We start from the raw sequence: 15,090 nt of genomic DNA, 5'->3' as shown, positions 1-15,090 counted from the left end.
GACATACATAATAAAGATGCCAAAAAATCAACTCTGCCTCTCTTGACAATCTGGACTGAGGTGTTTCCTTTTGTTTGTCTGGCAGGAGGGCAACGCTGTCGGAGATTAATGCCTACATTGCGAGCTGCTTCCCATATTTCGACCGCAACAAGAAGAGCTGGCAAAGCTCAATACACTGCAAACTGTGCTTCAGCAAGTACTTCATCAAAGTGCCACTGGAGAGCAGGACCTACAAGGGCAAGCGCTTCAACTACTGGATGCTCGGTGAGTCCAATGGCCAGTGGTGGGGCAGCCGCATGTGATGTTACCAGCTTCCCTTTTCCTGTACTCGGCAGTGATAAAAAAAAAATAAAACATTCTTAGGCTTAAAGCTACATGAAGCAGTTAAAATGCCACGAGCTTTCAACCCAGCTTCCTTGGCCATTTTCAAGTGGAATTGCTACAGATCGCCTGCTGGTATGCCCTTAAATAGTCAAGCTGCCAGCTGTGATATCATCTGTACCTAATTTAGCACCATAATTGTATCTGGGCATATGTTGACTCTGTTTAATGTCCTACTTCAACTTTACTGATTGGCTGTCATTTTATGTATGTAGCTTTGGTATGGTGCATTTCTGACCTACAGTTTTTAACCTCCTCTCGATAACTACAATTTGTTGTTATTACCAGAATTGTAATTTTTATCATTACTTGTGTTTGCTTAGTTACTTGGTTTCAAGGACAGGTTGAATCTAAAATGAATAAATTATGTTTTTAGATTTACGATTTTGATTCCGTTGGACCGTGTCATGAATTTAATTTGAGTATTGTGTCCGCAAAATATGTATATGACAGAGATAGAACCACTGCCCACTTCAGGAAATTTTTGCTTCAATCGCTCTCACTTGTTACATACACTGACAGAAATGGAAGCTGTTAAATCATGAATATTTACCAGACTCAACCTCCATTATTTCTGTGGTTGTGCTAAATGTTGATTAAATTTTCATCTTTATGCACAGTTATTTTCAGTACAGAAAAAAAGACTTTCTACAATGAACAATGGTGTAAGTACATCATGGCGGTTGGGTCCGCCCCCGGTAGCTGAGTGGTCAGCGCGACAGACTGTCAGTCCTAAGGGCCCGGGTTCGATTCCCGGCTGGGTCGGAGATTTTCTCCACTCAGGGACTGGGTGTCGTGTTGTCCTAATCATCATCATTTCATCCCCATCGACGCGCAAGTCGCCGAAGTGGCGTCACTTCGAATGACTTGCACCCAGTGAACAGTCTACCCGACGGGAGGCCCTAGTCACACGACATTTACATTTACATGGCAGTTGAGTGTGTATAATGTTATTGCTACTTTGTAGGTGTAGATCAGAATACAGCATTCACAGTGGGAGTGAACATGCATCTTATTGCCATTTTTGGTCACAGAGGAAGAACAAACCATTGGTACAAGGGACACGGGAGCCTCGTACTGGCAGATCACACAGGCAGTTGGCTGCAGTGCAGTGACTGCAGAATGAGTGGTGGTGAGGTGGAGTCAAGACAGCAGTGCGGCAGCGAGAGGGGGCACAGTTCTTTCCAGAAGATTGTAGGATTATGCGACTGGTTCTGAGGGATAAACAGATGATTACAGCTGAAATCTAGGTAGAGGTTGCAAGGAGAGTGTCACCACCAACCTTTGGTAACAGATTGCTGGAATCTGGTTTGAAATCTCACATTGCCTTGCGTCATCTATTGATGACATTGTACCACGAGAAACAGAGATATTCACGGTGTAGAGACAGAGAAAACTGGGACACTGTATCGTATTCTGTGGTGTTCAGCAACACGTCTCACTTCTGCCTGTGGCAGTGAGATGGATTCTAATGCATCCATAGAAGAAGTGGTGAAAGGTCACAGGAAGCAATGATTCTTGAAACCCATACCTCTCCTGCTTTGGGAATCGTCTTGTGTATATGGTAACAGGGGTGATTTGGTAATTGTTGAAGAGAGGCTGATTCATGCAGTATGTGACAAAAATGGTAAACACTGTTATTATATCCCTTATGGCTGGGACAATAAATGGCATTTCCTAGCAGGATTACTCCCTTCTCCAGTTCATATGACAAATGCCTTTAGGAATGTATGGATTCTTGACTGGTTTGCCTCTGATTTGTCACCCATAGAGCATGCCTGGGTGCAGGTTGCACGTCATATTGATGTTGATGTCCGACATCAGTCCTGAATGGAATGAAAGTGCAATCATACAATATCTGTTATGTGATGCATGTCTTCCGAAAGTTTGATAAGTATTCAACTGGTGCTACATGGTGTAACACATTTCATTGCTGTGAGTGTAATTGTTCCTATTAGAATTCACTTCCATATATTATTTTCATTCGGCTAGTGTTTTATGTTATTTGCCATTAGATTGAAGACTTCCAGCAAACAGAACACTGCATGTCATTGTTAATTGAATAGTGGCATGTGTGTGTGGAGATATGGTGGATATTGACTAACAATTGCTGCTTGAATAATTGGAAAAAATTGATTTGAAGGAAATTGAAAGCTAATTTCTGAATCTGTTCACAGTCCTAGATGACTTTAACTGATACCAATATCAACAGACCTTCAGTATTAAATACACTCACGGTCAGTATTCATAATTTGCATTATGTACTGCTCCACATTAATTCTACTGTGCGTAGACTCGACTATAACAATGCCAGTGCAGGATCGCTCCTCCACTGCTCGTGCAGATTCCTCTTGTCTGCTCTGAACCTCCTGATGCAAGATCTCGGTGGCGAGTGAAATCTTGAGGTATGTACATCAGGTGGTGCGTTAACTGAAATTGCTCCATTCAAATATAGCAGGATATTCATTTCGTGGACAGAAAGACACGATTTTTATGTACGGCTGCGTGAATGGTAACGAACACACGGCTGCGTGGCTGTGTCAGATGGTGTTTGCAGAATGAAGACAGCTCAGACATCCAACTGTTGGTGTTTTGTATTGTTATGGAGCTGAGACCATATCTGTAGCACAACAGACTATTGATTGAGGTAGACCACTTGTTTTCTTTATGCCTGACTGGGAAGAGCACGTTCTATGGTCCGTCAAAAAAGAGCCAGGTATTAGCGCAAGACAGCTGGTGTGAAGCACATCTCCAAGCTCAACATCAATGACATTTCATGAAAACTTCATGTGTCCATTTCATATTGAGTGTGTGCGAGGCCTTACACCTGCCAATCACTAACTACGGGAGAAGTTTTGCTGACAGTTTGTTGCGCAGCCGATCTATCTGTTGTTGTTTCTTCAGTTTTGTGTACAGATGAGGCAATGCTTGAAAGAAGCGGAATAACAGATTTCCACAACCAACACATACGAGATGATCGCAAACCTTGTGCTAGAGTACTGGCTAAATATCAGCATTGGTTTATGATTAAAGATTAATGTGTGGGCTGGAATTGCAGGGGACTGTCTGGTAGGGCCATATGTTATTAGTGTGTCTTACAAGTTCTGTTTACAAGTTCTGTTTACAGGGACTTGATTCAGAACATCCTCAAATATCTACTATAAGATACACCTCTGCAAACAAGAAGGAACCTGTAGTTTGTGCTTTTGGACATCCATTACATTCCAGTCCCAGGGTTTGAGATGCACTGGCTGGTATCTACCATGACAGTTGGATATGTAGAGGAACACCAATTCCATGACCTACACATTCCCCAAGTCACAGTCTTTCGGCATTTTATCTCTGGTGCACCTTCAACACTTGGTCTATGCAACAGACCAGCCGTATGCAGAAAGTCTTCATAGACGTTCGTGGAAGCCTGCGAAACCTTTAGAAACCGTCTGTTAATATTTGAAAGGGTGCAGCAGCACAGGAGTCCACGATTGCATGTGTGTTCAGAAGTAAGGGGAGAATATTTTGAGCACATGTTACGAGTTTTGTGGTGTCGCAGTAGCTCGATTGATGCTTGTACGTACGTATTTTGTACCTGCTAGGGCGTACATCGTCTCGTCTGGTTTTCCAAATACTCAGGATTTCCTTAAATAATTTGGCTGCCGTTTGCAGTAGTGTACCAGACCCACTAATTTCTACCTGTCTGCCATGCTAATTGTTTTTCATCTGGCAGTTGTATGTGGAGCTATAAGAGAGGCTGTTCTCCAACTAACGTCAACAAGTAAACAAATACTCGGACATCAGTTTAACTGATACATTCTTCAATGTCATAAACTTGTTTTACATTAACGTCTTGCGGAAGACCAGGCAGTGTTCCATACGTGACAGATCATCACCCAAGATCCAAATCGACAAATTTGATGTCTCCGGACAGAGAAGCAGCCAACTGCGCGTTGTCGGCTGTGGCACTGTTCCGTGTGCCGAGCGGCGCCGGCACAGAGTGAGCGGCCCGACATCACAGCAGGTGGCAATGTTTTAACACCTGTACCACTTGCCAAATATACGGTTTCCGTGGATTACACTTGTCTCTGCACAGAATTTCCCATACACTGGGCTTTCCAGTCTGTTTGGCAAACTTACACATTAAGAAATCTTCCGACGTATTTTGTCAACCGAGATAAACCTCGAGTGTGACATGCTATTTTCTAAAAAAATTGCCTGTGGCGCTTCAGTTCATGTGTTGGTGTGCTCTAATCCTCTTAATTATGGACTTCTATTAATTTGGAACAAATAATTTCCAGTCTTATTTTTATATGAACATTTTTTCTTGCTTGGTGTAAGGAACCTCACCCCAAACTCTGCAGAAGTATTTTTGAGACACCCCGCAAATCTCATGAAAAGACCACAAAAGTAAAATTAAACAGATCCAATCTCACACAGAGGCTTACCATGAATCGTTCTTCCTGCAAACCGTTCACAACCGGAACCAGAAAATAGGGCGTTGTCAGTGCTGTGCAAAGTAATGTCAGCCACACACCATAATATGGCTTGCAGAGTAATTATGTAGGTGTAGATTTCAATAAACATTCTAACTGTATATGTGTTGGCACCAAGCTGTTAACTAGCTGATAATTTTATTAATTTGTGTTGTGTCAGTCGATTCTATTGGTTGACAATGGGATAAGCTCACTAGCCAAAATATTAATCACTTGCTTAAAAGAGTTCTTTGGCTGCTCTGTAGCTCTAGCTCTCTAGATGGTGTAGGACTGCTACCCTCTAATGCTGATGTAATTCACACTGTGTGTGTGTGTGTGTGTGTGTGTGTGTGTGTGTGTGTGTGTGTTGGGGGAAGTAGTCAGTGTGTTGTATAGAAAAAACAGTAAGATGGAGCTACATGAAGATGACGCAGAATGGCAGTGGGTGTGAGAATATGATGAATTAAGTTGCAGATTTGTTGGTGTACAATGTACTGTTTGAAGTGTCTACAAGGAATGATGTATCACTCGTAAGCATGTTATGTGGTGTAGGAGCAAGGGAATTAAGTTGCAGATTTGTTGGTGTACAATGTACTGTTTGAAGTGTCTACAAGGAATAATGTACCACTCGTAAGCATGTTATGTGGTGTAGGAGCAGGGGTCAAAAAAACATTGTTAGCCCTTGTTAATGACATAATTACACTTGGTTGCACACGTGTCAGAATTGCCGGCGTTAGTGAATAAAACAGTTCCTTCTTGACCTGCCCCTGACTGAACATCACAAAGGTAACGACGTGCGATGGGCGTGTGGGGTTGGATACTTCACAGCAGGCCATTTCTCTGAGGCACATCGAGCTACACATTTTGAGTTTGCAGTGACAATGGCAGTGAGAGTGGCAACATAGAACAGTATCGGACAGAGGTGCGTTGTGTGGTCTGATAAGTTGCCATTTCTCCTATTTTCAAAAGATCCAAGGTGCTGAATAAACCAATGATCCAATGTGGCATTCAAATCACAGTGTGGTGGAGGGTGTTGTTCAAAATACTGGTTGTATTGTGATATACTGTGGGTGGTTTCAATAACTTGGCTTTTGCCCCACATATTTAGGTTATTGTGGATATGAGCAAAATATTGAATTGATTACTTGCCACCTGGGTGGTGTCAATGATTTGCTCTGTCAGTTTAGGAGTGCTGGGAATTTAGACAGTTCGACAGAAGTACTGGTAAAATAAATTTCAAAGGGAGGGTCTTCAGTCGTATGTGGAAGTTTCTCAGTGACGAAGTGTTGTGTGTGTTAACATAGCTACATATGTGCATTCTCAATATAATGGAAGGAAACATTCCACGTGGGAAAAATTATATATAAAAACAAAGATGAGGTGACTTACCGAACAAAAGCGCTGGCAGGTCGATAGACACACAAACATACACACAAAATTCAAGCTTTCGCAACAAACTGTTGCCTCATCAGGAAAGAGGGAAGGAAAGGGGAAGACGAAAGGAAGTGGGTTTTAAGGGAGAGGGTAAGGAGTCATTCCAATCCCGGGAGCGGAAAGACTTACCTTAGGGGGAAAAAAGGACAGGTATACACTCGCACACACGCACATATCCATCCACACATACAAACACAAGCAGACATATTTAAAGACCCGGGATTGGAATGACTCCTTACCCTCTCCCTTAAAACCCACTTCCTTTCGTCTTCCCCTTTCCTTCCCTCTTTCCTGATGAGGCAACAGTTTGTTGCGAAAGCTTGAATTTTGTGTGTATGTTTGTGTTTGTTTGTGTGTCTATCGACCTGCCAGCGCTTTTGTTCGGTAAGTCACCTCATCTTTGTTTTTATATATGTGCATTCTCAGTTTGATAAACATTGGTGCATCTTATCACACTCCACTGCCCCATTAATCACCCTGTCTTAATCCCTTAGGAAAAGTTGGGAACCTTTGGGACATTGGGTGAAATGTTGCAGTCAGCATCCCTTCAATTTGATGAATGGCTTCAGTTCGATATGGCATATCTGAACAAATTTGTGACTCTCTCCCTCACCAAATTGAGGCTGTTAAGAAAGCCGGAGGTGGAGTAACACGGTGTTAGCATGACACCTCCTAGGAGGAAATGATTTTTTTGTCCTGTTTGGCTATTTTACTGTGTTGTAATATGTCAGTGATAATGTAAGTCTGCAGGTTTTTGTGGTGGTTGATGTTGAAGGCAAAATCTTGTAGGTTGTAAGGTCTCATCGTGGTTGCCTTCAGTTTCTTCGCACACAATGAGTGTTTCAACCACTGTGGTGGTATCTTCTTCAGGATATTCTAATTCCCTAATTAGCTGGATACTGTCGTGTTCACTTGCAAAAAGCAGTCTCCCTGGACTGACTTATTCCAAAGGGCAATAGTTGTAATGGTATACAGACAACAATTTTCGATTAATGCAAAATAAATGTCTTTACAACTGGAAATGGAAGCACCTGATTACCTCCGTCTGTGAGAATCTGTGAAGTGACGTGTGGTTGTGGCAAAGTGTACATAGGCAAACTGAGAGGACAATGAAAGAACAGATTAATGAGGACAAATGCCACACATAATTTATATTGGGTTAAAACTGAACACGGACAACTGCATGAAACATCATTTTTTATGAGGTTACCAGTTTCGGTTTGTTTTAGACCATCTTCAGACCTCAGACTGTGACGGTAAATGGTGGCTGTGAACAGGGCACGCACTACAGCTCCACAAGTGCTAAGTGCTCGTGGAGTCGTAGAGCCTGCACCATTCACAGCCACCGTCTAAAATTGTGGTCCGAGGTCTGAAGATGGTCTAAAACAGAACAAAACCATTAACCTCATAAAAAAATAAATGTGTTGCAGTTGTGACTGTTCATCATTGGGTTGGCGCTTAAGTTGGTAGCATTTTCCCGTAAGTTTATTAAACACGACAGATACACATAACAGAGACTTTAGTCATCAATAATGTATTCTCCTTCACTTTTTACAACAGTCTGCCAATGTTGGAGTAACTTTTCAATTCCACGACTGTAGAAATCAAGTGATTTTGAGGGGAAGAACTTGTCCAGGCGTATTCAGAGGTCATTATCATTCAGAAACGAAATTCCTCAAGGTTGTTCGATAGACAGCTGAAAATGTGAAAATCTGATGGCACAAGATCGTGTGAATAAGTTGGCTGCAGTATGATTACCCAACCCGACTGCTGTACAGTGCCTTTTGTCACTTCAGCATAATGGAGTAGCATCGCTTCACGCAATCTTCCTGCTCACTGTTCATTGATTCTGTCTGCGAGATGTTTCAGTTGTTGACAGTAAATATCAGCAGTGATGGTTACAACTCAGAGAAGCAATTAGTAGTACGCCACATAGTCACTGTTCCACCAGATGCACAATATTATCTTTTGTCTATGCACACAGGTATTTGTGCTGGGCGCTGGTGCTTTATTCTGGTTCAACCGTTCCTTTCTTTTCCGTACAGTAGCATAAAGACACCGTTTCTCGTCCTCGGTGATGGTACAAAATAGGAATGGTCGGTGTTAAGCCAGTTGCTCGTAAGCAAATAAGACATGCGCGTATGACCACCCACTAATTTTTGTGATTTTGGCTTATAGCGTGTGGTAGCTTACGCCCTAATTTTGAATCTTCCCCATTGCATGCAAATGTTGTGCGATGGTGGAATGATCGCAGTTCATAACATTTGGCAGCTCTCGATTACACTGACTCAGATCGTAGTGGATTAATGTGTTTAAACAGTCTTTAACCAATCCCGAGGGGTCTTCCTGAATGTAGAGTCACTAATGTCAAAACAATCGTCCCTAAAATGAGAAAATCCTTTTCTTTTTGTGCTCTGTCCAGCAGTATTATCCCTTTATGCGACACACAAATATTTCTGGATGCCTCCGATGCTGTCACCTCTTTATTGAACTGAAACTTAAGCCTGTGTTGGAAATGTTCCGATTTCTTCACTTGGCACCCCGTTTTGTAGCGTCCGCAACTTCACTCGCTATCTCAAAATGACAATATGTAAACTTAAATAGCAACACTGAACTACAAATAAAAAATTACAATCTATAAATAAACTCAAAGCAATCATAATACCAACATGGAAAATAAAAGTACTTTGAACTTATGCACTAATAAAATGGGTGCCAATAAAGTATGGATACTATCCAAGAAACGCATCATTTACAGAAGAAAAGTCCAAGAAGTAGTTGTCTCCAAGAATGAAAGTAGTTTGATAGAGACAATTGTAGGCTTCCGGCTTCGTGGCTTCACCACCATCGTGGACGTAAAGGTTAACTCACGGTGTATGAGGAGTACAAACAACTACCACTTTTGTGGCATCAATAATATTTGGTTAAAAGTTTCCCACTCTTCCTCTTCCTGTTATTGCTATCCATCCAATGATGGTTGCACACCAGTAGGAGCCGTAAAAATCTCTCCCAAAATCCCATTTCTTCAAAATAAGCTCAGAAAACTATGGTTTACAAGTGAACGTGACACTGTCTCTGGGTCCTTGATAGAATGTGGCCAACCAGGGACACCAGAAGCTAACAGCAGAGGAATTGAAATGTCGCTCGAATAAAAACCAGAGTAACAACATAGGCGGCACAATCTGAGGAACGTCCACAAATGGGAATGGTAAGCGAGGGTTAGCAAACTATATTTGGTTGCTTTTGGTTCACATTCGCTAGTGTTTGTTTTTTTTCTTTCGTTTGTCAGTTATTAGTGAACTGTCACAGGAAGTTCATATCACCTCCACTTTGCCACTAGCTATACAGAAGGATTTACTCTGCTGTCATGTTCACTTTCGCTACTTACATGAGTTGTATGAGGGATGGAGTGGTTTGAAGAGAATGTAATGTTGCTTATAGAGGAATATGGATGATATAGGTTTTTTTGGGATCCAAGAGATCCACTGAACAAGTGTTGAAGGAAAAGAAGTACGACTGGTAAAAATTTGCGGAAACACACAGTTGTCCAACGAGGGACTTGAAAAGGTGACAAATTCATTACGTGCTTGTATCACTAGAAGAAAGAGTGAATAAATTTTGTATTTCATTTTATTAAAAAGGAAAAGTAAAATAAAGTTTCTTGGGGTAAAATATTTAAATAGTATTAATTATGCTGATTAAAATTTAAAATATTCAAAAGACATGATCATTTCTGTTTCATATTCCTAAGCTATCTTTATTATGTGGCTGGTGTGTCACTGTTATGTTGGTGATTTTTTATGATAAAGCAAAGCATATTGCACTCTCGGTTCAAAAGAGAGTGAAGAAATTATGAGAGGCAAAGCACAATAGAGATCCCTGCATCTGTGAAAAGTTCTATGCACAAAGCAAATAACTACTACCAGTGGCTTACATTAGCAAAAGATCTGGCTGAGAATCCAAGAAAATTCTGGTCCTGTTTAAAATTGCTAAGCAAATGTAAGGCTTCCACTCTGTCACTTGTTGACCAATGTGGTGTGGCAGTTGAAGAAAATAAAACGAAAGCTGAAGTTTTAAATTTCACATTTAAGAAATCATTCACGTAGGAGAATTGTAGACATGTACCATCATTTGACCTTTGCACAGACTCCTGTATGGAGCTCACAGTAGTAAGCACCCATGGCATTGGGAAACAGCTCCAAACTGTATATGAAGGGCAATGGGCAGACTCAATATTTCTAGATTTCCAAAAAGCATTTGATACCATGTCCCATTCCAGACTGTTAACATATGGAGAAGGTTCCCAGATATTTGAGTGGCACGAAGACTTCTTAAGTAATAGAACCAAGTATGTTGTCCTTAATGGTGAATATTCTTCAGAGACAAGGGTATTGTCAGTAATACTCCAGAGAAGCGTGATAGGACTGCTATTATTCTGTGTACACGTACGCGATCTGACAGTCTGCGATTGTTTGCCGATGATGCGGAGGTCAGAGGTAAGATGTCAAAGATAAGTGACCCTGGGAGGATACGAGATGACTTAGACAAAATTTTTAGGTGGTGTAGATGTAAATGTAGACAAATATAATGTAATGCAGATGTGAGTGGGAAAAAATTAAAATATAATGTTCAGATACATCATTAATAGTCGTGCTTCACGCAGTCACATCATTTAAATATCTGGGCATAATGTTGCAAAGCGATACGAAATGGGATGAGCATGTGAGAATTGTGGTCGGTAAGGCAAATGGTCATCACCTTTAGTTTATTGGGAGAATTATGGGAAAGTGTGGTTCATCCGTAAAGGCCGTCACATATTGGACGCTAGTGCGACTATTCTCGAGTACTGCCCGAGTGTTTGGCATCCGCACCAGGTTCGATTAAAGGACTCCGAGGAAGGAGTTCAGAGGTGGGCTGCTAGATTTGTTACAGGTAGTTTCAAACAATACACAAGTCTTATAGAGATGCTTTGGGAGCTGAAATGAGAATCTGTGGAGGGAAGGTGACATTCTTTTCAAAGAACACTATTGAGAAAATTTAGAGAACTGGCATTCGAAGCTGACTACAGAATGATTGTACTGCTGCCAACATAAATTTCATGCAAGGACCACAAACACATGATATGAGAAATTAGGGCTAATATAGAGGCATACAGACAGTCATTATTTTCTCGCTGTATTTGTGAGGGGAACAGAAAAGCAAATGACCAGTTGTGGTACAGGGTACCCAAGCACCGTCAGGTGGATTGGGGAATATTGATGTAGATGTAGATAAAATTAAAATATTTTTACCTGGCATCAAGGTATCATCTGTCTACCGAGCTACACAGCGGATTTGTGAAGTTGCCTATCTAACTGGTGTACACCCATTTCAGATATCAATAATCATATTTTATTAGCGATTTCATAAATTCACTGTAGCTCCATTCATTGACATATGGTCACGACACACTACAGATACGTAGAAAAACTCATAAAGTTTTGTTCGGCTGAAGCCGCACTTCAGGTTTCTGCCTCCAGAGCGCTCGAGAGCGCAGTGGGACAAAATGGCAACAGGAGCCGAGAAAGCGTATGTCGTGCTTGAAATGCACTCACATCAGTCAGTCGTAACAGTGCAACGACACTTCAGGATGAAGTTCAACAAAGATCCACCAACTGCTAACTCCACTCGGCGATGGTATGCGCAGTTTAAAGCTTCTGGATGCCTCTGTAATGGAAAATCGACGGGGCGGCCTGCAGTGAGCGAAGAAATGGTTGAACGCGTGCCGGCAAGTTTCATGCCTAGCCCGCGGAAGTCGACGAATAAAGCGAGCAGGGAGCTAAACGTACCACAGCCGACGGTTTGGAAAATCTTACGGAAAAGGCTAAGGCAGAAGCCTTACCGCTTACAATTGCTACAAGCCCTCACACCCGATGACAAAGTCAAACGCTTCGAATTTCCGGCACGGTTGCGACAGCTCATGGAAGAGGATGTGTTCAGTGCGAAACTTGTTTTCAGTGATGAATTAACATTTTTTTCTTAATGGTGAAGTGAACAGACACAATGTGCAAATCTGGGCGGTAGAGAATCCTCACGCATTCGTGCAGCAAATTCGCAATTCACCAAAAGTTAACGTGTTTTGTGCAATCTCACGGTTTAAAGTTTACGGCCCCTTTTTCTTCTGTGAAAAAAACGTTACAGGACACGTGTATCTGGACATGCTGGAAAATTGGCTCATGCCACAACTGGAGACCGACAGCGCCGACTTCATCTTTCAACAGGATGGTGCTCCACCACACTTCCATCGTGATGTTCGGCATTTCTTAAACAGGAGATTGGAAAACCGATGGATCGGTCGTGGTGGAGATCACGATCAGCAATTCGTGTCACGGCCTCCACGCTCTCGCGACTTAACCCCATGCGATTTGTTTCTGTGGGGTTATGTGAAAGATTCAGTGTTTAAACCTCCTCTACCAAGAAACGTGCCAGAACTGCGAGCTCGCATCAACGATGCTTTCGAACTCATTGATGGGGGACATGCTGCACCGAGTGTGGGAGAAACTTAATTATCGGCTTGATGTCTGCCGAATCGCTAAAGGGGCTCATATCGAACATTTGTGAATGCCTAAAAAAACTTTTTGAGTTTTTGTATGTGTGTGCAAAGCATTGTGAAAATATCTCAAATAATAAAGTTATTGTAGAGCTGTGAAATCGCTTCAGTCATTTGTAATAACCCTGTATTTGAATAAAATTCTTGAAGTGCTCCAAATACACTCATGTTCGGAAAAAACGGAGCACCTTGAATGACTAGAGATAGGATGTTCATATTCACAGGACATGTATGTTAGTATGTTCTGCAGAAATGATTAGCATTTGAACCGTGTCAGCCTGCCAGTTTGAGGTCAACATTGATATCGTGGCACAACACCATCTGCCGGTAAAATGTTCCTGCAGCTCTCATTGTCGCTGTAAACTGAAGGTGACGGACAAGTGTGACGTGAGCAGACTTGCAGAATGCATTGCAGGCGTATGCGGGGACCGCGAGTGTGAAAGAGGGCGCAGTGCGAGGCGAAGTGCTTCGGCAGTGCGATGCGTGTTTGCAGAGTGGTTCATGAGAGGCTGTAGAACACGACTAGATTGTCTCTCCACCCAGACCACCATCTGAGAAGATTGACACCTCATCCAAATGGCACTGCAGGACAGATCTGCATGCTCCTCGCATCTGGTGTGCCAGTGGTACAGTGTAACACACTGTATGCTATCAGGGGTGACAGTCCGTTGCCGATTATTACGGCACGGGTTAGGTGTGCGTCGTCCACTTCTCCGCCTACCTTTGACAAATGTGCAGAAACGTGCTAGACGGCAACTGAGTGTGAAACGACGTCAGCGCGGACCGGAATGGCGTCGACTAGTGTATTCGGATAAATCCGGGTTCTGTTTGTTCGAAAATGATGTCTGCGTATTGGCTCACCGCAGACAGTGGGAGCAGCATCACAGTGGCTGCATTCGTACAAGACAACTCGAGGCCTTACGGGTGGGGTGCTATTTGGGTATCACCGCAAATCACAATCGGTGGGTGTCCACGGCACTGTGACCTACGTGAATCACATTCTGCGATCTGTAGCCTATACCCTTCCTGGACAATAACCCAGACACCATTTTTCAGCAAGACGACACACGATCACGTGTTGCTGTATGAACGTGTGCTTCTCGGTGTCACAGATTGTCAGCCTTTTGCTCTGGCCCACCAGATCGCCTGACTTGTCACCAATCAGAAATGTGTGGGATGTGGCGGAATGATTGTTGCAGCCCTGTGCCCCAATGCCGACCACCACAGATGAACTTCGGAACCGGGCGAATGCAGCACGGACGGCTATATCTCTGGACGTCATTCGTGCCTAATACTGCCGGTGCCGTCACGCGTGGAACGAGTTATCGGGGACGTGTCCTGTGAATATAAACATCCTATTTCTAGTCTTTAAAGATGTTATGTTTTTTTTCTGAACAGAAGTGTATGTCACTGCAGACGCTATCCATTGTATAGCAGCTTTTGAAACGAGAAGCAGTTGTTAATGTTAATGTGTTAGTGTCAGGTTATGTTGGTAATTAGTGTTCTGCCTTTAAGTGTACTCCTTAGTTTTAATGTGCAGCCCATGAAATGGCTCAACAGATGTTAATACTAAGGAAAGCTGAAATTGCAAGGTAGTGTTAAATGTGCTACCTCCGTGCATTTCAAACTTGCTTACAAACTGAGACAGTTAAATTGTTCTTTCCCTAAGCTAGTTTGTGAACTACATCAGAAACATTGCATTCACTTTGCAAAGTAATCTGCACTGGATATCGAGGTGGGAATACAGGTCATCTCAGCGAATTTCGGTGATAGAATCTGTTCTGGTTATCAGCGGAATCCTTTCAATCAATTTTCTACTCATTGGATTCGGGTGAAGTGTCCAGTTTGTTTCTTCATTGTTGCCAGACGACAGAATGCAGTGGGTGGACTGTTCGTGTGCCTCTGGAGCAGATGTCACAGCCAGCAGTGGGACTGGTGCTGCCTGTCTGTTCCACCCACTGTCTCCAGATCTGTCACATCAGAGTGTTTCTGACACATTTTAGCTAAAGCCACATCCTACACAGAGTTGAGCTGAAAACAATTGATCTGGTTTGCTTCTTTGATGACTGATTCTTATAACTCTTTGCATGACACAGCAGCCTTGTCTGCTCAAGAACACGGCATCATTGAATTCCAAGAGTTTGTTTTTGAACAGAAAAAGATTCAGTGGGCTTACAAGTATATAACATCTTTGTCAACTGAAACAGTGTTTTCCAACTG

General features: G+C 42.5%; 1 protein-coding gene across 1 annotated transcript in view; it reads left to right on the top strand.

The window, feature by feature from the left end:
• Positions 1-15,090, top strand: part of LOC126426604 (forkhead box protein D3-like) — a 42,724-nt gene that overhangs the window by 16,261 nt on the left and 11,373 nt on the right. Inside the window, exon 4 of the mRNA XM_050088497.1 lies at positions 86-264. Coding sequence (XP_049944454.1) covers positions 86-264 — 179 coding nt within the window. The remainder of the gene's footprint in view (positions 1-85; positions 265-15,090) is intronic.

The sequence above is a fragment of the Schistocerca serialis genome, chromosome 11 (genome assembly GCF_023864345.2).
Source record: "Schistocerca serialis cubense isolate TAMUIC-IGC-003099 chromosome 11, iqSchSeri2.2, whole genome shotgun sequence".
NCBI lineage: Eukaryota > Metazoa > Arthropoda > Insecta > Orthoptera > Acrididae > Schistocerca > Schistocerca serialis.
The sequence above is the reverse complement of the archived record's forward strand: the minus strand, read 5'-3'. Positions and strand labels throughout refer to the sequence as shown.